We start from the raw sequence: 24,008 nt of genomic DNA, 5'->3' as shown, positions 1-24,008 counted from the left end.
CCAACCCCTCAGGCCCGCCACGGCCCCGGCAGCGGATACGCGGGCCGTCACTCACCGCGGCTGCCGGGCGACGCAGCCAAGGGCTCCCGGCGCGGATGAGCGCTGCGACAGCGGACTGGGCGGCGAGGCCACCACAACCGACCAAACCGGCCGGCCGACGCGGAGCCAGTGCGCAAGTGCGGGAGCCGGCCCGGCACTGCGCAGGCGAGACTCGGACCAATCAGCGCCCAGCGGACCCGGAGGGGGCGGGGCGGGCAGGGCCAGGCCTCGGTCCGCGCCGGCGCGCGCCTCTGGCTCCGCCCAGAACTAGTTCGTTCGTTCATTCGCACCCACTGGACACTGAGTTGTATTTGCCCGCCCGCCGGACAGCTGCTGAGCGCTGGTCACACTGACAAGCACAGCTAGCGGCTCCCTTCGTGGGCCCTACAGTCTAGGCGGGGAGGGGAGCACCAGGCAAAGCAGCCAGGATGGGGCGGGCTGAGGTCTGTTTTAAATCCGGCAGGGGAGTCGGGACGCCTAGGAAGGTGAGATGTTACGTGGGATCCGAAGATCCACAAGAAGAGCCCTTTCTCTTGCCTGTGACCACTGAAATGGTGGGACATGTCCCTGGTTTCATCGTGTCCACTCTAGATAGTTGAGCTTTGGAACTGTGCATCAGGCTCCTCCCCCTGCATCACCTGCCCATCTACTTAAGAGTGAAACCCGTATCACTTACCACCTACCCATTTCTTCGTGGTACTTATCCCCTGAATTATTTTATCTGACCTGCTAGCATGCAACCCCCTTTTTTATTTTGCTGACAACTATAACTTAGTTGTCTAAACTGCCACATAGTATGTATTTCATAAACAGCTGAATCAACCAGTAATTTATCCATCTCTGATCAGCTTTGATTTTCTTGAATAGCCAAGTATTGTTCTTCTGCCACTCCAGCACTAGTGGTAAAGCTGGCATGAAATACACTGCATTAAACATTCATTGACTAGGGATAAAACAGAACCACACTACAGCTGGAGAAATAAGACAAATACTATTGTTCAGCCCAAGGTACTACTGGAGAAGGAGAACACTGGGGAGAAATGAATAAATGAATGAATGAATGCTCAGTTATGTGGGGTGGTCTTCAAAGGAGGAGAAATACTTTACAACAAAGGAGAAAAGTACAAAGTCAGGGAGACAGGAAAGGGCTGCAAAGGGGAAAGAAAGATGCTGCTCTGGGGGCTGGTCAGAGTGCAGGTGGCTACACAAAATCAGGCAGGATGTTGGAAATAAAGGTTCCCGAGTAGGGGACCATGTGACAAGCTGATAGGGCCTTATTTTAAAAATTAATTCATGGCCGGGCACGGTGGCTGACACCTGTAATCCCAGCACTTTGGGAGGCCAAGGCAGGCAGATCACTTGAGCCCAGGAGTTCGAGACCAGCCTGGTCAACATGGCGAAAGCCCATCTCTATTAAAAAATACAAAAATTAGCCAGGCGTGGTGGTGCGTGCCTGTAATCCCAGCTACTTGGGAGGCTGAGGCAGGAGAATCACTTGAACCTGGGAGGCGGAGGTTGCAGTGAGCGGAGATCACCCCATTGCACTCCAGCCTGGTGACAGAGTGACTGTCCCCACCCCCACCCTGCCCCCACCACACACAAAAAAATTCATGCACTTGGCAAACTACGTAAACAGTTAAAATTGATCCTTTCCCCCCAGTCTCTCCCTCCACAGAGGCAGTGCTAACACAACATACAAGCATCCCTCAGGACCTCCCATGGATGCCAAAATCCGAGAGGCTCAAGTCCTTGACGCAAAATGCATATAACTCGAAAACATCTTCTTGTATACTTTAAATAATCTCTGGGTTACTTATAATACTGAATGCAATGTGAATGCCATGTAAATAGTTGTTATACAGCATTGTTTGGGAAATAATAACCCCCCCAAAAAAAGGTCTCTATATATTCAGTATAGACACATTTTTGTTTCTGAATATTTTCAATCCTTGGTCGGTTGAACTCATGGACGTAGAATACACCACATGCAGGGGCAAATACTTGCAGGATATTCTAGGCACATCCAGGCAGACAACCAGTTCCGTCCTGGTAGCATACTTCACAAACACATCCCCCACCACGGCTGTACTTTCCTATTTGTAGAGGCTGCACTGCACTCCACCGAATGTATACAGCATGATCTACCCAATAGAATGCGACCTTCAGAAAAATGAATGTGGCCGGGGGAACAGATGCTGCAGCAACAGCATAGCAGGACACCCTACAGCAAAGGAATCTCCCCTCCTGTTGCCCTGGATCACAACGCCCAACTCTGGGACGCTGGTGGGCAGCTGTCACACGATCTGACATCTTGAGTAGGAGGTGACACAACACACTCTAGGCTCAGAGGCTACCTTAAGGTCTTGACGGCCGTGTGCAGGCACAATCGCTTCACCCACTGGCCCCCGGTCGCTACTGGACAGCAAACAGAAACAGGCTCAAGGCCAGATAAGCCCGCCGTAGGGCCTGCTGCCACCGGCACATTTGGCAAAGACGTGATGGTGGGGTCAGGATGACAGAAACAGTAGCCTTTGCAAAACCTGCAGTCCTCTGCACTGGGAGTATAAAAGACGGACACCAAGTGCAGCACCAAATGTTGCACTGGATCCTCCAGCCACCTTAAGAGAGGGGACATGGGGACGCAGAGGCCTTGAAGAAGGAAGTCACCCACCCCTGGTTATGTGGTTGGTAGGCATGGAGCCGCAGGTACACCAGGCACTGCAGTACAGACCCCCAGGGGCCAGGGGGCACCAGCCGGGCTTTGCAGCTGGCTTTCCCACCCACCCTGGTATCTGCACTATCACCTGCAGACACCAAGTGTGCACCCAGACCCTGGGAGCTTTCAATCTGGAAGACCTGAAGTGGAAGTCCAAAGCTGCAGGGCCATGTGCCCCGTGAACTCCCGTTTTTGTGGTGGGAGAAAAGATACCAAAACTAACCGTGGGCTTCTGGGATGCTTCTTTACTTTGCGTAATGCGGGTATTTTCAATTAAAAGTATGCACTGATTTTTGTAATCAGATTTAAAACGAAACAAAGAAAAGTCCAAAAGCAGAAGAAAAAGAGAAGCAACAATTCCCAGGCCACCTGCTCACAGGCGTTTTCGGTGGTGAGCACCTGTGAGCAGGTGTCCCTGCCCTTACTCGGGCACATGGACTGGGTGTGGAAGGACACTGGTGTCAGCATGGCCCCCAGGACAGTGACAACGGGTGCTGTGCGGGTGGCCGGCCACACGGGGCCACGATGGCCCCCAGGACAGTGATGACAGGTACTGTGCAAGTGGCAGGCCACACGGGGCCACCATGGCCCCCAGGACAGTGACGACAGGCACTGCGAGGCCACACGGGGCCACCATGGCCCCCAGGACAGTGACGATGGGTGCTGTGTGGCTGGCAGGCCACACGGGGCCACCATGGCCCCCAGGACAGTGATGACGGGTGCTGTGTGGCTGGCAGGCCACACGGGGCCACCATGGCCCCCAGGACAGTGATGACAGGTACTGTGCAAGAGGCAGGCCACACGGGGCCACCATGGCCCCCAGGACAGTGACGATGGGGGTGCTGTGCGGCTGGCAGGCCACACGGGGCCACCATGGCCCCCAGGACAGTGATGACGGGTGCTGTGCGGCTAGCAGGCCATGTGGGGCAGGGCGGCGCCGGCTCTTTCCTCCACATGCGGCTTTGGGAAGCGGCTGCCTGGTGGACTCAGTGAATGTGGTTTCTGTTCCTTCCAGGTCCTTCTATGGCCACGGAAGAGTGGGTGAGGGGAACACTTCTGGCTCCAACATTACTTGTTTGGTTTTGTTTTTTCCTCACACAAATGAAAAATCCAATTAGCATCTCATTTTTACTGAAATACCAGTTTTCTATGAAAGACGAAATGAAAACATATAGAAAAAGGTCACTTTATTTTGCCTTTTGTTTGGTAGGCTATCAATGCCCTTTAAAATCCTACTATTCAAGTACAAATGCTTATGTTTACAAAGTATTTACAATTTCAGTCTGGTTCCTTTCTATCTTAAAACACAACAGCTAACTGGTTACAACAGTTAACAAAATAGTAATAAAGGTCACAAAAAGAGAAATCCCCGTCTTATCAGGCACCAAATCTGAACAAGGGCTTGGATCCAACCTTCTGTTTCCTGCCAGATGCTTTAAAAACAGTCTGGCTTTCATTAGAATAAACGTCTTTCTTTAAAGAATAACAGGGCAACTGTTTCCCAGGGTGGCCAATTAGAGTCTGACAGTGTTTGGGCTGCTGCCTTTATAGTCCGTGTTCTCAAAGTTTCCAACTCTTACTTGCCGTATTGGAATGAACCCAGATTCACAAGGGGCCTAGACTCCTGAACGCATACTTAATTCTTAGGTTAGAAACTTTAACCTTTAAAATGGAAGGCCAAGAAAATAATATACTGAAAGGAGAATTTTTACTTACAAGACAAAGTGAAATTAACTCAGGTCAACGGTAGCATCTAGAAGTTACTAAATTGAGTGCTACGAGTAAAAATATGTCCATATTTTGTATTAGGGAACAGCCAAAGGAAACACACTTGAGATCTCGACAGGAGACCCTCACTGACGTGAGATCGGGGCTGGAACTCCACATTGCAAATATTCAGAATCCCGTTCATCTCTCCAAAAAAGCTTTTGAGAGATGTTGCTAAATTCTCTTGTAGTGTTTCAGATTAATAGAGCGCTTTTACTTAAGTTATGGCTAGGATATTCTAAAGTAAGTGCACTCAACATTTTATCTTCACCTATAAAGAGAACAGCAAGATTTGGGAAAGACAAAAAAAACGAACAGGGCACGCAAATTAAAACAGATGACAAAGGCAGAATTCCTAAATACTCCAGTTCTGCACATTTCTGGATGAGGAGGAGTAAAAATTTCCACCGGGAGCTAGATCCGAGGCCCACACAGCAGCCCTCCCTCCGGCAAGCTGTGCTCTCATGGCACACGCCGAGTCAGGGAGAACGGGTTTGGTTAGAAGAAACAGATTCCAGTCCTCTGCTTTGATATGTTCACCTAACTAAAAGATTAATTTCTTCTGTTTTATCAAAGCTTGATTTTTACTTTTCTCCAAATTTCTTATCAAGAGCTCAAAAGTGAGTTCCCCAGTTGATTTCACTGAATCCTGCCGTATCGCTGTCCACAGAAACATATGGGACAGAATACCTTCCTCAATGTCACTTAAAGTGAGAGAATGGGGAGGAAGCAGATGAAATACAATGTAAAAATGGAAAATCTTTATTGTGCCGTAACTAATTTTTAGTATACAAAAAATCCTAATATAACCTAATTTCCTGGACCAAATAATGTAAAATAGGCCAAAATCAAGCCAGAGTACAAAGGATATTATTGGATATGGACCTTTTTGTTTTGGTGAAAACTTCAAAGTAAGGAGACATTGTCAGTCAATCACTTCCACTAAAATTGCATTTATTTTCTCGTCATAGTAAAAAAGGGAAAAACAGTAGCAAATACTGGGCTTCCTTTCTTCCACAACAGCAGAACCATACAAGCTTATCTGAGAGAAAATCTGCTGTCACAAGTCCACAAGGAAGAGCTGACTGGGCCCACCACTATAGCCAATACTTCCAGAATCACGAGCCAGCCTTTGTCAAAGGGCTGGCTGTGGCAGCAAGGGGTGTCTGTCACATTCGCCCTGGCTCACTGAGTCCGGGCCCCATCGTCCCCTCAGCCATGACATCGGTACTAACATTGCCTCTGCGTGGTCCTCTGGGCCTCACGCCAGCCATGGCGGAGCGTCCCAAAGGTTCTCAGGAGCTGTTTAACACACTACATCAAACACCAGCTTCCTCCAAAAACTGGAGATGCATCTTGAGTGCACTGAGTTAGGCATCAGTCCCAGAAGTTTCCATTAAACGAAAGCCAATCCCATTGCGGGGTGGGCCTGGGGGAAGCCACTGTTGGCTGCTCTTTGGAATAACAATGCAATGACTGATGATTTCCCTTGAACACAAGCCAGGAACGTGCCTTGCGTGTTTAGGTGGGTGTTAGGACATTTCTCTTAAAAGTTAAGTCACATTTTAGGAGGGAAGGAAAGAACCATAATGGCTTTCTTTGGAATGGAAAACCAATCTCGGATGATTTACTTTAGACAGGCCTTCTCCTCTACGAAGACCATGAGGCATTTTTCAGTAAGGTATAAAGAACTAAACTCTGGCACATGGCACGTGTTATCTTTAGAAAGTCCACTGTATGCTCCTCACACACTAGATGGCTTCTGTGGCACGCAAAGCACTACACGCTCACAAAGAAATTCGAAATGGCCTTCAGAACACAGGACTAGGCTCTGGGGGACCGGTGCGGGTGGGGGCTGAAAGGCGAAATGATTTGGAGGAAACCGCGTTGTCACTTTTTACAGAGAAGGGGGCGCTCCATAAGGTCCCTTTGTCCTGCAGTGCGGGATGCATTTTAATAAAATGATTACACTACTTTGTTTCAATTATATCTTTCCCAGTGCTGAATATCTTGCATGACATTGTCCCGAGGTTCACAAATAAAGCGTTTTCCGTGAGGAAGGTAGTTTTGCTTTAGATGAGAGGCAGCCCTGCTGCCCTGACTACTGGCACGGAGGCTTAGTGGGTGTCTTTAGCCTGACAGCAGGGACCCTCATCTGTAACTTGGGCTGCTGGCTTGGGCTGTCAGAACTGGTGGGCACCTGGGCTGGGTTGGGAGTGCCTGGGGTCTGGAGCGGGGCCGATGCCGTGGTCACCACTTGCTGCTGAATGAGTTTCTGCTGGACCACCTGGGCAGTCGCGGTCACTGCAGGGATCATCTGCACCTGTTGCCCGGCCGCTGTCGCCTGCGTGAGCGCCACAGTCTGTGGAGAAGCCTGAGCCGAGAGAGTCAGAAAACACACATTGCCCAGGAAACTCAGTCCAGGGACAGGACAGGGGACGTTCTTTGGGATGGGGAGGGCTCGAGAAACTTCACTGACTATGCTTTTATGACATGGAGAATGACCGGTCACACAACAATATGACCTCTGGTTTCTAACTAAACACAAGTGGAAAATTAAAAGACGGTTGCTTTTAGACTAACACCAGATGCCTCTGGGGAAAAGGTGAGAGTTGGGTCAGGGACTGATTTTGTTGTTGTAGTAAAGCTTTTAATACAACCTGGATTGTCGAAATCTATATGCCAGTGTGACTTTGAACAAAATTTAAAAAGTTTAAAGCACTGCTTTACACTTGAAGCACTGTGCTAAAGTCATATTGTGGAGCATCAGCGACAACAATGAAAGTGCCGGAAGGGCTTCTGTGGGAGGCAGGCCCCTGTGCCCACAGCGCCTCTGCTCACGGGCGGGCCCCCGAGCAAAGCCTGCTTGCCTGAGGCCTGCGCCTCCCTAAAACCACAGGGCAGTGTCTGTGACTTGCAGGACACACTCGCAGTAATCAGTGAACGAAGGGTCCTGGGAGTGAGCCCAAGGAGAGGCTCCCTCAGTGCGGCTGACACAACACCCCAAAATGCTTGTTCACTCTTCTTCTCATTATTAAGCATATCTAGTTTTTCCCCTGAAGTTAATGTTTTTGTGTGTATCACAAAAATCAAAAGTGATTCCCTCATCATGACCTCAGATGAAAACCACCCATTCTCTGACCTGGGAAATGTGAGGTTTCCACCTTGTCTACACGTCCTACCTGCTGGGAAGCAGAGGCAACTTGCTGGATGCTGGCCACGGGTGTTTGCTGCTGAACGACTTGAGGAAGTTTTGCAACCTTTGACAAAACAAAAAAAGCCAAACATAGAATTCAAAGGAGCATGTGCACAAAAAGATTTTTCCTCCCTTTCGGTCCTTCTCAGTTAATGCAAAAAACACAACGACCAGGTGACACAAAAGAGCAGTTCTCATACTGTGCCCACCTGCAGCAGTGACACAGAAAGTCGCTCCACTGCATGGCGAGTCAACTGACTGCCTCCCCAATTTGCCATCACTCATCATTTAAGCTTATTTTTGGTCTCATATTTCAGACACATTTTCTCTTTTCACAAAAACTACCACAAGTTTATATGAAAGAATCAGACTGAGGATGGTAAGTATTTGAGCGTCTTGTGAGTCCCAAGAGTTCTGCATGTGACAGGCCTGGACAGCGTTCCAATAATGAGCTGTACAGTGCAGCTCGGGCAGCCAGCTGAAATGGGGAACCCAGAGATGTACCAAGGTTTTGAGGCTGGTAATTTTATCATTTTTCTACATTTTTCTTAGTCATGATTGAATATGACTATTTATAAAGCAGCGCTTTCCACCCAGTGCCCACTTTCTGTGCATTTGCTATTGCATGCGTCCCCCACTGTCTTGATGTAGTAAGTGGCTCTGGGCCATCTGTACGTCCTATCAGCACCGTCAGGGCATGCACCCAGAGCACAGACAGGCTCCAGCGTGGACAGCTGCTGGGGGCCCTGATTTCAAGGGCCCTCCCTGCACAAGGCCCTCATGGACCCTGGCCTCTTGGTGCGTCCTGTTTCTTATAGAACACGGATGAAAATAATATTTCCCAAGATAATTCTGGGAAAAATGTGAAATCATATGATTTACTCATACATCAACAAAGATCCAAATAAATGTTAGTCCTTACTAAAATTAAAATCAATCAGAAGGCATTTACTAGTTTACTGTCACTTAAAAGAAACAATTATAAATAAGATTCACTAAGATAAGAAGTGCCCTGAGCGCCCCCTGTGGAACTGATGAGAAACAAAGATGCGGCCGGTGCTCCAGGGCCCATCTCAAGACCACAATGGCCCAGGACTTACTTGGCACAGCACTGAAAATCCTGAGATGTCTTACGTAAAGCACTAGGAAGAAATCTGAAGAAACCTGCGAAGAGTCAGGAACTGCCAGTCTCCAAACCTAAGCACAGGCGGGCACCACGAGCCACGGAGCAGAAAAGCTGCACAACCTCTGCTGGGATCACCGGCCACATGGAGATGCACACTATGGTCTTCAGGGTCGCACAGGACACAGCTGAACAGACACCAGGTACAGGCCAGCTCTCGGTGGGGAGCTCGCAAAAGAGCCCCATGCTACTGCCAGCTGCCATCCTGGAGGGAGACACTGTCCCCACAAAGGTACCCAAAAGCTGCAAAGAAGGCACCCCCTTCCTCTAGTGGCATCTGTAAGAAAAGCACCTGCCCTAAGCCTCAGTGCCAGGGAGCAGAGAGGAGCAGACACAGATTCAGAGGCCAGGTGGGTGACACCTGAGAGCCCAGCGCAAGCCCGAGCCACACACTGAGCGGCGTTCCTGATGCCACCCAAAGGTACCTGCAGAAGCAAAAATCCACCTCTGCCCCAGGCCACAAGGTGTCCCTACAGATGCAGCACATTTCAGACAGGGTAATCACCAGATTCAGAAAACCACTGGGCTCACTCTGTGAAGCCTGCAAACAAGAGACTATAAACAAAGATCAGGCATATTTGGGAACTTCTGAAAATAAAATAATAAATCATCAAGATAAAAATTCAACAGACAAGCCTGAGAGATTTGACCTAACCAAGGGGAAAATGAGTGAGGAGAAAGAGCAAAAGACATGACTCAACATATGGTACAATGAGACAGACACAGAAAATATAAAAGCTGCTGAGAGACCCGGAGGTCAGAGAAAACAGGACAGGAGCAACATCTAAACAAACAGTGGCTGCTCACTTCCTAAAGAGATGAGAGAGCCTGCCCCAGATTCAAGAAGCTGGAGCATCGGAATGAAAATGCAAACAACAAAGACAAAGACAATGTCTCAATAACAGGCAGAGGGTGGGGAAAAGAGAGGTGACCCTGGAAGAGTGAAAGGCTGGACAGACACCAGCTCCTCTTCAACAACAAAAGCAGCCATAGTGAGGAAATGATACAGTGAATGCACTCAGAAAACAACGCCGGCCGGGCACGGTGGCTCATGCCTGTAATCCCAGCACTTTGGGAGGTCAAGGCAGGTGGATTACCCGTGGTCAGGAGTTCAAGACCAGTCTGGCCAACATGGTGAAACACCACCTCTACTAAAAATACAAAAATTAGCTGGGCATGGTGGTGCACGCCTGTAGTCCCAGCTACTTGGAAGGCTGAGGCAGGAGAATCTCTTGAACATGGAAGGCGGAGGTTTCAGTGAGCTAAGATCGTGCCACTGCACTCCAGTATAGGAGAGTGAGACTCTGTCTCGGAAAAAAAAAAAAACAAAAACAAACAAACAAAAAAAGACAATGCCAATTGGGAATTCTGTACTAAGCAAAACTGTCTCCCAGGAACAAGAATGACACACAGGCATTTTCAAGCACTTAAGGAAATTCCAAAGGATGGGTCAAGTGGAAGGAAAGCAATTCTACATAAAAAGTCCAAGATGAAAAAGGACAGAATTATGGCCACGCATGGTGGCTCACACCTGTAATCCCAACACTTCGGGAGGCTGAGGCAGGTGGATCACGAGGTCAGGAGTTCGAGACTAGCCTGGCCAACATGGTGAAACCCATCTTTACTAAAAATATAAAAATTAGCCCGGCCTGGTGGTACGTGCCTGTAATCTCAGCTATTCAGGAGGCTGAGACAGGATAATCGCTTGAACACAGGAGGCGGAAGTTGCAGTGAGCCAAGATCACACCACTATACTCCAGCCTGGGTGACGGAGCGAGACGCTGCGTCAAAAAAACAAAAACAAAAACAAAAAAAAACGAAAAAGGACAGAATTAAAACGCACGCTAACAGCATCATTTGAAATGAACAAACTGAGCTACTGTGTGGTAAGATCATTGCTGGAGAACAGGTTGGAGGCAACCGTTAACTTCATACTCTGATACAGAAATGTGCACATGGAGATTTTAAGGTAACCACTTAAAGAACAGAAAGAAAATATAAAATTTTTCACTGGCAGAGGGGCAAAAATTGACAAAATAAAAAATAAAAAAAATTTAAAAAGGTGGCTCAAAAGAAGGCAAGGAAGGGAGGAAAGAAAAAACAGAACAAGTAAGACAAACAGGGTCCAAACAAAAGAGAAGCCAGAAATTCAAACATACCCACCCTTATACCCACCCTTATATACAGACGAGTGGGCACGTGTTTCAGGTAAGAGTCACAGACGGAAAGCCTGACCTCACCGCAGTGCCGGACCTGCCTGTGAGCTGCTCAGAGGAGTGACGCGGGGCACACAGAGAATGGCTGACAACAAGGAGGGAAAAATACAGACCAGAAACTTCCAACAGGAGGGTGATGCTTTACTCATACAAGGCAAATAGGCTTCAAGACCAGAGATATTACTGAAAATAGTAAGAGTCATTTCAAAATAACAAAATTTAAAACTTTAAACTTAAATGTGGCTAATGAAAAACCATCTAAGATATAAAGCAAAACCAGAGAGAAAGGTAAGGAGAAACAGGTAAATGCATACTCACAACGGGACATCTACACACGCTTCTCAGTACCTAGTAACACAAGTGATTGGCAGGACACACAAGACCGAAATGACACAAACAGTAAACCTGACCCAGTCACAACAAAACCATCTCACAACTGGAACCACCCTGAAGACTGCTTTGGAAGGACATAGACCATTTTTTAAAACTGACTGTATTTAGCAGATAGCAAGTTTCCACAAATTCCAAAGACTGAAATCATTCAGACCTCATTCTCTGATGATACAATGAAGATTTATTTTTAAGTCAATAATAAAAAGTAACTGGAAAACCTCACCTGGAAATTAAGAAACACTTCTTTAAAGAACCCAAGGAACAAAGAAGAAATCAAAATGGAAATTCAAAAATATTTAAGACTGAAGGAAAACCAAATAATAAAATTTGTGAAATAAGCTCAGGTGGTATTCCATCTTAACAAGTTAGAAAATGAATAGCAAAATGAAAGAAAGGAAAGGAAGTAAAAACCCTGGCAAAAGCCTGGCATCGTGGCACACACCTGCGGTCCCAGGCACTCCGGAGGCTGAGAAGGGAGAACTGCTTGAGCTCAGGAGTTCGAGGCCAGCCTGGGCAACACAAGCAGGAGCCTGTCTCAGAAACAGACCTGACAAGGCAGGCAGAGCGCTCAAATGAGGCCGTGCCGCCCCGATGCCATGAGGCAGCACACATGAGAGCAGCAACTGAACTCATCCATGCACAACGACAACCACCACAGGATCCAGTGAGTCACCCCAGAACACAGCGATGATTGAACATCACAGGATTCAATGACTATAACCCGCTACAACAGTCCATCTGTCCACTGTACTAACAGCCCTCGCGCACGCCTGTACTCATGGGGCTGGCTTTATTGGAGGAGACAAAATCATCTGATCCAAGTAATTACAGTATTTGTTGAAGGTGACAATACAGAAACAAAGAGCAGAAAAGGTGAACAGGAAGGGGGTGTGAGCAAGGCTGGTAGGGACACAGGTGCAGAGGAGCAAGTGCAGCGGGGTGCACAGGCCAGGAGACATCCACACCCCCATACCCTCCACCCAGCCACACACATACCCACAACCACAGAGTATCCTGGGGGATAGATGGCAAAAAGGAAGCAGGAGAGATGGCAACAACCAGGGAAGGGGTGCGGAGGAGGGGCTGATGGTAGAAACAGGAAGTGGCTGGTCCAGGTCTCTTCTGGAAGTCAAGCACACACAACTGCCTGCCAATGGGCTGGACCTGTATGGGTGACTGTAGGGGTTTCTCAAGTAGGCAAAGGTCTGCAGAGACAGCTGTCCTTCCTGAGCCAGAAGCCTCTGGTAGGAGCAGGTCAGGCGTACACACCTGAGGCCTGAGGTATCAGACATCTCCATGGATCTGTCAAAGGCAGGTAGGATGAAGAATCTGGAACTCAGGACAGTAAGTGGCTGCAGACATGAATCTGGGCGTCATTTGCACCGAGACAGGACTTAAAGCCTTGAGGCTAGAGGAGATGTGTAAGGGAGGGAGGTCATACACACGGGCTTTAAACAAGACAAAAAGCACCATTAACAAAGAGGAACAGAATCTTCCAGCAAAGTAGGAAAGAACAGAATTTTCTTACTCTGACAAAAAACACAGCAAACACCCTACTTCACAGTGACATATGGACTCTGACATTCACCACTGTGCTGCAGGTCCCAGCCAGCACAGTAAGGCGGGAGCAGAGTAAGGCGGGAGCACAGTAAGGCGGGAGCACAATCAGGCGGGAGCACAATCAGGCGGGAGCACAGTCAGGCGGGAGCAAGCAAGGGTTTAAGATGGGAGAAGTAGATCGTCACGATTTACACGTGATACAACTGTATATGAAGGAAACGCAACAAAACCAAATCCTAAGATAAATTATTCAAATAACCAGAATCTAGCAAGGCGGCCAGAAAAACCAATGTACAAAAATGTACAACAGCCAGAGACAGAAAACAGAAATTAAAAGCATACCATTTACAAAAGCATCAAAAAATACTGATTAAGAATAAAACTAACATAATCTATAAGACTTTCACAAAAAAAATTTAGAAAACTTCACTAAAAGGCATTAAAAAAGACTTACAAAAAATGTATCATATTGGTGAATCTGAAGCCAAGAGTGTAAAGATGTTAACTCTCCCCTAAACAGAGCTACAGAATCAATGCAATTCTAACAAAAACTTTCAGCAGTTTTGATTGCAGTGTATGAATTAAGCTAACTAAAATTAACACGGAAGTGTAAAGAGCCAAGAATAGGCACCTTACACCCAAGGAAGGGTGTGGTAGGGGGGCTCGCCCTCCAGACACCAAGTGTCACGGCCACTCAGAGCAAGAGTGCAGTAGGACCAGCACGACCTCTGAGACACGAAGCCCTGAATGTCCCCACAGGATCTCGGGTGGAGGTGGCACTGTGGATTGATGGATGACAGAGTGGGCTTTTTAATAAATGGGGCTGAAAATAGGGTGTTCACAGGGCACATCAAATTGAATTCCTGTTTCTATCTCAAACCCAAAAACCAATTCCAGGAGGGTGGAAGACCAGCTGAGAAGGTAAAACTCCCTCGCTCTCAGAGGAGGATGCAGGGAGGTAACTCCATAAGCTCTGGGAGGAAGCAGGACATAAAAGCTCTAGGCAGAGAGGAAGACGGGAGGGCACACTGCACACATGAAATCAGGAACTCCATTCTCCCAAAGACACCAGGTAGAACTTGATGAACAAGAAATATCAAAAAACAAAATAAAAAATATTTTTTAAAAAGACACTAGGAAGGGAGAAGAGGAGCCTGGAACTGGGAGATGGCAGCTGTACCCCGCAGAGCTGGAGATCGACATCCAGAACATGAAGGCAAAGCTGGCGACAGCTGGAACAAGCACCTGCAGAGAGGAGCCTTCCCAGGAGCCAGCGGGGCTGAAACCTGAGGCCAGGAGACAACACTTCCCCTCCAGTACACCACCTAGTGGAGCCACCGAGAGCTGGGAGCTGGCAAAGCCCACGAGACATACAAGCCAAAGGCCAGGCACCCACTCCTGACACTTGGGCCCGCACCCTGTTCCCCACTCACCTGGATCTGGGTCTGCACTTGCTGGGCCCCGGCCAGTTTCTGGGCCTGGGAGATGGGTGTGGTAAGAAACTGGGTCTTAAGGGCCGGCTGTGCGGCGTAGGCGACCTTCTGCTGCGCGCCAGGGGTGGTGATCTGCTGTGCAGTGATCTGGGGAGAGACTGCGAAATTAGGGCCGCAGAGACCACGCTGCGCTCAAGACTCCCGGGACTCCTGACTGCTCTGGGCCCTACGGCAGAACCCAGCCCCTTTCCAGCCTACCTCCCAGACCAACCCTGTGTGCACCCACATCCCCTGCCCTCTGCGCCTGACGCTGCCTCCTGGCAAACCTCTGCCCACGTGGCCTGGCCACCAGCTTCTCCTCCAGGAGGCCCGGCAGTTGCCTGCACCCCACCCCACCCGGGATGCTGTTCCCTGCATAGCTGGGCTGGTGGGGCACCCTGACACCCTTGGCACACCTGCGCAGGGCTGCTACTTAGGTGACTGAAACCGACCACAATCTCTCAAATCCAATTTAAGAATTTGGTAGACATAGAGAAAATATTTAGTACAAGGGGTAACAAACTGGTATGCACAATTTTTGCATATCATATTGTGCACGTGTGAAGTTTACGTATCTGCTGTATCAGCCATGCTATGGGTAAGTAGGGGTTTCTAACATCTAAGGGCGTTTCTGTCCAATCGTAGGAACACAGCCTGGCACTTCAGCTGCAGCCTTCCACTGCTCCCTCAAGCACAGCTCAAGCCTGAGGGACCACGCCCACCTGTGCATCAGCGTGGCCACATCTGCCCATGGACCACCATGAGGCACCCAGCGGCTGCTGACCAGGCCTGGGAGGTAAGTCCCAGTACCATCTCCTTCTTCTAGAGGTAAATAAACGCAGATGACCATCCCGACCCAAAGGACATGCACTTCCCTGCAGCGGTCGTGCCGAGTGGGGATGCAGGCTGGTCTTCGGAACCCAGCCACGGCGGAGCTGATGGCATTACCCAGACACCCTGTGCCTCCCGGCTTGTGTTCCCTCAGTGCTCACTCCCTCCCGCTCTGGGTTCCAAAGACAGCTCTGCTTCCAGCTCCCCACAGAGCACGCCATCGCTGGCAACCAGCAGGGCTTCACCACAGGGTTCCTGAGCACTGGTCTTCTGCAGGAGGTGGCAGCGGCTCACAGCACAGCCAGTGTCCAGCTGGTGTGACACAAAGCACCCTGGGCCCGCTGGAGTCAGCCAGCCGCCTTTTACTGGCCCTGTGATCTGGGCAAGTCCTTTTCTCTGAGCCTCAGTTTCCTCAAAACAACATCCTCCATCTTGAAGATGAGCACCAGGTACCTGCAGGGGGCCAGCGCAGCGCTCAGGGAACAGGGTAGCTCCCCGCACAGCCACGTGGCTTCCCATCAGAGCCCGCCTTCTAACTCTAGCCAGAGAGCAGTGCCAATAGAACATGGGGTCTGAGGGCCCACACCAGCCATCCAAAGCCTGGGACTTGGGCTGGGTGCCACCGATGAGCCACCATGAGCAGATGTCCCTGGAGGCAGAGCTGTCTCACCACTGTATGTCCCTCACGTCCTTCAACATAGCACTGGCTGCTGAGAGGCACAGGTGTCGTCTCAGGGAGCTGGGTGAGCCTGTAGACACCCTCGGAGCCCGGTGCCCTGCTGCACCCCCATCCACGTCAGTTCCTGGTGTGTATTCTCCCCTTTCACCACCAACATGCACAGAGGCCGCATTCTCTCTGGGGTCCAGACCGTGTGGCGTCCCTGTCCTCCACTAGGAGTCCAGGCGGGTCCTGTGGTGTGAGCTGCGTCTGCTTCCGTGAGTCCACTGGCCCCCATCATGTAATTGCATCCCCTGTGTCTGTCCCAATGCCATGCAGGCTTCTTACCTGGCACCCAGCCATCCTCACAGACTATACCCCCTCCACCCCCCTGCCAAGACCTCAGCCTCACTTGTCACTTCACACACAGCGTTCACCTTTAAAAGGAAGGGAAAACCAACAGGGATGACCACACTAGCACCTCCAGTCCTTGAAGCCACCCTCTGAAAAGCCTGGGCTGCCACAAGGGGCCTTGTCTGCTCAGGACCCTCTCCTCCAACAGCCAGCTTTGCCTTGGCATAGACCCAGAGGTGAGAATCCCCCAGCCCCAGTACCTTCTGCTGGACGGCTGCCGGGCCCTGGGCAGCCTGTGGCTGGATGGCCTTCTGCTGCTGGACGGCCTGCTGTTTCAGCTTCAGCAGCTGCTGCACATGCACGGGCTGGGCCACCACGGTCTGTCCTGCAGGCAGCAAAAGCCACTTAGTCAGCACATTGGGGAAAGAGCTCGAGGCTCACGCCAAGCTGTTCCAACGGACTCACCTCTACAGAAAATAATAAACTATGAAACTCTATGGAGACAAGTAAGCCATCCCGTAACTACATTAAAATGTTTCTGGATTCACAAATTACACTTAAATTAAGATGGAAATTTCAAAATGTCAACAGTTCAACTGAGGACCAAGCCTTGTGCCTGGAAAGCGCCAAGGCACGTTTGTGCTAGAACATGTGACGGCACGCTCAAGTGGGTGGGTGCGAGGAAAGAACACAGGTTGCTGGCGACCACTGCCACCAGAGAGGCCTATGAAACTGGGCTCAAGCCCAGGAGGGGAGGGTGTGCTGGGGCCGGCACCTGCTGCCTTCTGTGGCTGACCGATCGCCACGCTGATCCCCGCGACGTTCATGGGCAGGGTGGTGACTCCCGGCGAGGAGACCACAGCTGCCGGGACGGACACCACTGGAGGCTTCGCCAAGGCCACCTGGGCTGGCTGGGGTGCCTGGGTCTGCATCTGCCCTTGCGCCTGCAGCTGAGAAGTGGGAACCCGGGTCTAAACAGTAGAAATAATGGGAGAGTCCAGAGAAATTCAGGACATGGTATGTCTTTCCAAATACTTCCCCACAAGAGGTCATGCCATGAGAAAATTTACAAAGATCAACAAAGTTGAAAGTAGCCCGACATAAAAGGAAAACCGAGTGATCTGCACGCCTCAGGGAAATGTCGATTCACAGGTCAGCCTGTGCTTCTGAAGCTCCCGCAAGACCTGCAGGCTCATCACACATGCTGCTGCGTCCAGATGTCCGTGATCTCGTGGGACATCACCTTCACTTCCCTCCATCTCCCGAACCGCACCAGTAACCACATCCTGACCCATTTCCCACAGAAGCCTTCACTTCCTGTTCCTTCAGCGACCACCCAACATCGGCCCGTCCCTCACTTCAAAATGACTGCCACAGCCTCCCGTCCCACACATTTTCTCTTAAATTACTATTTTAAAAATGGTAAGTGGAAATAGCTCTATTGTTGTATGTATAAAGACTAAGATTACGTAAGAAAATACAAAGTAAAAATTACCCACACTCCTCGAACTACTCACATCTGAATGTTAAAACTGGTATTTAGCCTTCAGCCACTGTTCATATCCAGGTGGCTCACCGTGAAAGTGTGCAAAAGTGACATGAATCATAAATATTTTGAAATCTGTTTCTCTTCCCTTTACCAAAAACCACTTTCAAAGTTGCTTAATATTCCATTGTTTGGATGATACATAATTTACTTAATGAAATTCTTAGTAATGGATATTTAATTTCCTCTAACATTCATGAAGCAAACAAGCTTGTATATTCATCACTTTGTAAATGTTCTGTTATTTCTCTAGGACATAAGAGGAGTGTTTAGTTAACTAAGCAAGCACATTTTTATAGCTTAATTACCAAAATCCTCTCCAAATAGAGGCCACTGATTCCTGTCCAACAAGACCCCTATACCCTGGCCACTACTAGGTGTTACCATTCTTCTCAGTGAATTTGCATTTTTGTGAACATGATTGAAACTGAGCACCCTTTTGTAGTTTTTCATCCACTTCTACTCACTCTGTTGTGGAGGGCTAGTCCCTCCCAGGGAAGACCCAAAGTGGGGGTCCAGCACCCACACAGCTGAGCCTGAGCACCCAGGTCCCCAAATCCTAGCTTGAGATGCAGCTGACTGGTTGTGGAATTTGGGTGGGAACTTAGCCTATGTGCCTCAGTTTCTCAACCTATAAAATGGAATTAATAGTAAGACCCTTATCCCTGTCTGGGGCAGTCCATGAGCGCTGGGCCAGGTGAAAGACACAAGAGAACAAAGGGCAAAGTCTAGCTCAGGGTGAGCCTCTATCAGGGCAGCTGTCACCAGCACCCCTAGCTAAGCTCTGCTCAGGGTGCAGGGACCCTGCCTGCCCCGGGACGCTGGCACCTGCTGAGAGCCAGTCTTCCCAGACAGCACTTGTGCCTGATGCTAGTCCCTTCTGAAATCTCCAAATGCTCTCCTGCCTCCAGCGGTCACCTGAGAGCAGCTTCAGAGACGGCTACCTACCCATGCCTACGGCTTACATGCACAGCGCCCTCTGCTCCAGCCACGCAGGCCTTGGTCCCCGCATGCTCCCTCAGCAGCACAGGGACGCCACGCAGGCTGCACCTCACCTTGCTCACGCTCCACCCACCCCCGTTCAGGCCCTGAGAAGCTTGCTGATGCCTGGATGGCCTCTGGGAGCTGCTGCTGTGTTAATGCTCCACAAGTGGTGAGTCCTGTCCTCTGTCCAAGGGGCACTAAGTTCTTGGGGAAAAGATCCCATCTCACACTCACTCCTGTAACACGTGACACGCAGCCGAGCAAGCACAATAGCTGTGTTAAAACTTGGAAAACAAACAGAAACTGACACTTACGAGCCGGGCCACCTGGAGGTTGGCCACGGTGGTGCCCGTCAGCAGGGCTCCAGGCCTCGGGGCCGTGACCGTGGTGAGCTGAGGGCTCTGCTGCTGCGGGGGCTGTGAGGCCTGCACCTGCACTTGGGCTGTTGGCTGCGGGGGCGCAGACTGGGCCTGTGGCGGTGGGGGCTGCGGAGGCATCTGCAGTTTCTGCTTCTGCATTTTGATGAGGTGTTCCTAAAATACAAGCAAAGTATCTTCTCTTCAACATTAACTGTGCTCCATTCTTAAGTAGACATCTTGATCCTAAGCCACCCCTCTACTGCCCACTAAATACCAAAGCAGGCACCTGCTACTGTGCAGCATCCAGACTGCCTCCTATGGGCTGCCCAGTATCTTTTAGGTGTTCATTTATTAAAAATAAGCATTTTGTCAGGTGAAAGCTACAAACAGGGATTCTGACTGATAAGTTCATAGCAAAATTTCTATTATCCCTCACAAACAAGTCGATTTAAATCTGTAGTGCCAACCAAACTTATTTATTAGTTTATAAGTTCAAAAAACATTTTAAGAAAAAAATTTTTAAGAAAACCTATAATGAGTTGATCAGGACTATCAAGTGTCTTTTGAAAGGCTGGAAGTGAAACTGGCTTTGAAATGGATTTGGAAGAGGGCAGAGTGAGGAACGAAGGAGCCAGGCAAACACCTGGCACACAGGACTCCTGGCAGCCAAGGCTGGGTGGCAGCCTTGACGTTGAAGGCACTGGTGTCTCAGTGGTTGAACAGGGGCAGGTGACAAGGCACCTGTGTGGCTGTGGGCCGGGGGGTCAAAGCCCAGCTCTGGCTCCGATAGTTGCCTCTGCTGGGCCTGGAGTTCCTGAGCACAGCGTTCATATTTAGCACTCTCCAGCGGCACTTCCTGCAGGATACAAGTGGGCTAGACGGGGACTGCCCAGGGTGGTAGCCACAGCCACATATGACCACGGAGCCCTCGAGGAATGGCTGGTGTGACAGGAACAGGATAAGCTCGATGTCTAAATTCCACCAACAGCCCTGCCAACAGCCCCAGGACAGGCCCTCAGCTGAGTCTGTGTCTCCCGCAGCCCACTTCCTCCCTTCTAGACCATGGAGAGGCCCAGACTCAAGCACTCCGGCAGGCCCAACAGTGAGCTGAAACTTCAAAATATTGTCTTGTTTTCATTCCATATATTTCTCTGGTTACTTTCTATGACAAGTATTAATGGTTTTCCATTTATGGTAGGGGTATAACATTTCCTTTTTTTTTTTCCTTTGAGACAGAGTCTCATTCTGTCGCCCAGGCTGGAGTGCAGTGGCACAATCTCGGCTCACTACAACCTCTGCCTTCTAGGTTCAAGCGATTCTCGGGCCTCAGCTAGGATTACAGGCACCCGCCACCACGTCCGGCTTTTTTATTTTTAGTAGAGACAGGGATTCACCATGTTGACCAGGCTGGTCTCAAACTCCTGACCTTAAATGATCTGCCCACCTCGGCCTCCCAAAGTGCTGGGATCACAGGCATGAGCCGCTGCGCCCAGCCCAACATTTCCTTTTAAAATGAACACATTTACATAAAGAACAGCAAAGCTGGTACAGAGGTTAGCAAAAATCAGGTACATCAGTACCCCAATGACCACCTCTGAGAAACAGTACTGCACACGAACCACACCGAAACAAACCCAGGGTCCACTGCCTGCTCTCCCAACACTGTGAGGAATGCCTTCTCACCAGCACTTTCTCTGGTCCAGAACCGCACCAAGTGGGCTGCCTAGTCCTCCCCAGAGACTGATGCTGAACACAAGGCACAAGACCCCTAAGCAAGAAGACACATTTGCACGCTGGGTGTTAATGTCTTCAAAGTGCTCTGAATACGCGTAAGATACTTCTCTAAGGCATGATCAAAGTGTTATGACATGGGAAGTTTTAGATCAATAAAACGAAGCACGCGTCCTACAAAAAGGCAGTGCTAGACGTTTGCAAAATACACTCTGGACTGCACCATGCAAGCAGGCACCACCTCACAGACGCTGGGCTGACTGACCACAAGACGCACACGTCCATGGTCCTCCGGGAAAATGCTCACCGGCGTCAGCTTGCCCACAGCTTTGATCTGTGCTGGAGACTGGGCCTGGCCTTGGATCTGCGGAACTTGCACCTGAGAAGTCGTCGTCTGCTGCTGCTGCTGCTGCTGCTGCTGCTGTTGCTGCTGCTGCTGCTGTTGCTGCTGCTGCTGTTGCTGCTGCTGCTGCTGCTGCTGTTGCTGATGCCTGAGAAGCTGGAAATGTGCAGGTGTGATGGTTTTTCCAGGGAGCTGAACTCCTGTGGCTATGAAGAGGTTTGCTCATTAGGTCTGGACAGGGATACTCGCCCACCTTCAGATCCTCATTCTCAGAAAGCAAGCAGCAGCTGAGCCCTCACACGTGCCACAGCAGACGCGTGTCAGAGAAAGCTCCCAGCCTGGCTTTACCTTGGGACACCTGGGGCACCAAAGACCGCGCCGGGGTCTGCACTGGGGTCAGGCTGGTAGTGACCACGGCCGAGGCTGTCACAGAAGTGACTGCTCGAACACCCTGAGTCGTCGTCATGGACACCAGGTCAGGGGTCGCCGTGGCTGGGGAGCCGACTGCCCGTGGCGGGGGCTGGGTGTGCACCACCTGGGCAGGAGCAGAGCCTCCCGGCGTCTAGAAAAGGCAAACAGAGGACCTCATCAAATATTTCACACAGCACTCAGGGCTGTTCACACTCAGAGCAGGGCAGACAAGAGCACCCAACTTCAGAGGCGAAACAAGTGAAACACACGCTAGAGTTCAGTCTTTTGACAACTGCTGATTTCACGTGTCAATTCAAAAGCAAGTGCCTTGAGCAATGTTTTCTTACAGCGGATCACATCACCCACAGAAACGCGGTTGAGATGACGACACTCCCATGCATATGCTGAAAAGGCTGTCCTGTCCCTCCCTCTCTGCACAAAGACCTCTTGGTCCCCAGGAACATAATGACTGTCCTTGCGGCACCCATGCTACCCACAGACACGCAGCCCACAGCCCTGGCTCTACCACCGCCCCCATCTGTGCTGACATTACAGCCCCGACACAGCCCACAGCCCTGGCTCTACCACCGCCCCCATCTGTGCTGACACTACAGCCCTGAGTCTCTCACCATGTGCTTGGGGTCTTGTGGCATCTTACCTTCATCTTGCCTAAAATTCAGAGCATCCTCACTGTGCCCTGCAGTCGACTCTGGCCCGCAGGCAGAAGTGGCAGCCAGAGTGGCTCCCTCACCCTATCTCGCCCCACCACCCTTCCTTGTCCCACCATAAACTGGAAGGCAAACGCAGCCATGCCACCTCTGCAATGTCTCTTCAGCTGGCCTCTACCAGCTCCCTTGGTTCTGATGTGCCGTGTATTTTTAGTCTGTCTTGATCCTTTTACGTCTCACTGCTTATGCATCTGGATGGAAATCTAGCATGTCACTCCGTGTTTTCCACTCAACCCAGCTGCTGCATGCTTCTTTTCATCTCCTTTCTTGCCTCCTCTCAGATGACTCTTTCCTCACCAACGTCCCCTGCCATGGTTGGGAGCAACTCGCTCTGCTCTCGCTCTTCTGGTGGCTCGTCTGGAATTACCACGGATGCTTGCCAAAGTCTAAACGCTCCATGCTCTTCCTAAACAGTAACGAGACCTGTGCACACTTCAGCCCCTCTGCCCCTTCCCCAGCTTGCATGTTACCATCCTGTGTATTTATTTCCTCTTTCTAACCCCAGCGAGCTCTTGCGTTCATCCACGAGCCAACCTTGTTACCACCTCCCGCTGGGAACACCTTTCTTCTGCTTAAAGCATATCATTCAGTGAAGTTCCAAAGTTGAAAACTGCTTTATTTTGCCGTTTTTTGTTGCTCTTTTTTTAGACAGAGTTTTGCTCTTGTTGCCCAGGCTGCACTGCAATGGCGTAATCTTGGCTCACTGCAACCTCCGCCTCCAGGGTTCAAGCAATTCTCCTGCCTCAGCCTCCTGAATAGCTGGCATTACAAGCATGCGCCACCACGCTCGGCTAATTTTGTATTTTTAGTAGAGATGGGGTTTCTCCATGTTGGTCAGGCTGGTCTCGAACCCCCGACCTCAGGAGATCCGCCCACCTCGGCCTCCCAAAGTGCTAGGATTATAGGTGTGAGCCACCACACCCAGCCTCCCTTGTTCTTTAAGATATTTCCAAGAACTGCAGAGCCCCAGGCTGGCAGCAACTTCCTTTCCCTGGCACGACGACGACACCTGCTGGCTCCCGGCCTCACTGCTGCCACTGGCAAGCGCGCCGCTCCACCTCTGAAGGCAATCTGTCTCTTCCTGTGGCTGCTTGAAAGACCTCTTGGTCACTGGCATTATGCAGACCAGACTTGGTTCCTTTTTCTCATCCTTGATTGGGATTAGACTTTCTACATAAATGCATCAGTGTCATTAGTAAGTTCTTAAAAACTATTCCGTCTTCAAATATTGACTCTGCTTAATTTTCTGTCTGACAGTCAGTAACCACCTATCAGGCCCTGTCACCATGTCCTCCATGTGTCATCTTGTCATCCCATGTCGCGTGTAGGATGTCTTCTGATTTTGCCTCCACTTCCCTCATTTTCTCCTCAATTGTGTGATACTAAAGCCCACTCATAAGTTTGGTTTGTTTCCCCCAACTAGGGTAATCAGACTTTTCTAAAAGTTCTCTATATTCTTTCTATACATAGTTTCCTGATTACAGACATTCAGATATTCTCAATCTTCTCTTTTATTTCCTT

General features: G+C 50.0%; 2 protein-coding genes across 26 annotated transcripts in view; both read right to left on the bottom strand.

The window, feature by feature from the left end:
* The window catches only part of LOC103239433 (putative EP400-like protein), a 52,538-nt gene extending 52,353 nt beyond the window's left edge, over positions 1 to 185 (bottom strand). For 7 of the 16 annotated variants that reach the window (XR_012094628.1, XR_012094632.1, XR_012094629.1 and 4 more), the window contains exon 1: positions 56 to 183. The gene's annotated coding sequence lies outside the window, so the exon portion shown is untranslated. Of the gene's footprint in view, positions 1 to 55 lie in introns of all 16 variants that reach the window. The other 9 variants (XR_005236635.2, XR_012094627.1, XM_037987070.2 and 6 more) reach the window with 4 other exon arrangements.
* Positions 186 to 3,925: 3,740 nt separating this feature from the next.
* The window catches only part of EP400 (E1A binding protein p400), a 127,997-nt gene continuing 107,914 nt past the window's right edge, over positions 3,926 to 24,008 (bottom strand). For 9 of the 10 annotated variants that reach the window (XM_008005252.3, XM_073021251.1, XM_008005256.3 and 6 more), the window contains 8 exons: positions 21,697 to 21,910; positions 21,313 to 21,554; positions 19,230 to 19,448; positions 17,161 to 17,356; positions 16,646 to 16,770; positions 14,504 to 14,650; positions 7,705 to 7,782; positions 3,926 to 6,896 (listed from right to left, as the gene is read on the bottom strand). In XM_008005252.3, the coding sequence (XP_008003443.3) occupies positions 6,624 to 6,896; positions 7,705 to 7,782; positions 14,504 to 14,650; positions 16,646 to 16,770; positions 17,161 to 17,356; positions 19,230 to 19,448; positions 21,313 to 21,554; positions 21,697 to 21,910 (1,494 nt within the window). In that variant the 3' untranslated portion in view covers positions 3,926 to 6,623. The remainder of the gene's footprint in view (positions 6,897 to 7,704; positions 7,783 to 14,503; positions 14,651 to 16,645; positions 16,771 to 17,160; positions 17,357 to 19,229; positions 19,449 to 21,312; positions 21,555 to 21,696; positions 21,911 to 24,008) is intronic. The other variant, XM_073021250.1, reaches the window with a different exon arrangement.

This window comes from Chlorocebus sabaeus, chromosome 11 (assembly GCF_047675955.1).
Source record: "Chlorocebus sabaeus isolate Y175 chromosome 11, mChlSab1.0.hap1, whole genome shotgun sequence".
NCBI lineage: Eukaryota > Metazoa > Chordata > Mammalia > Primates > Cercopithecidae > Chlorocebus > Chlorocebus sabaeus.
This window is presented reverse-complemented; position numbering and strand designations above follow the sequence as displayed.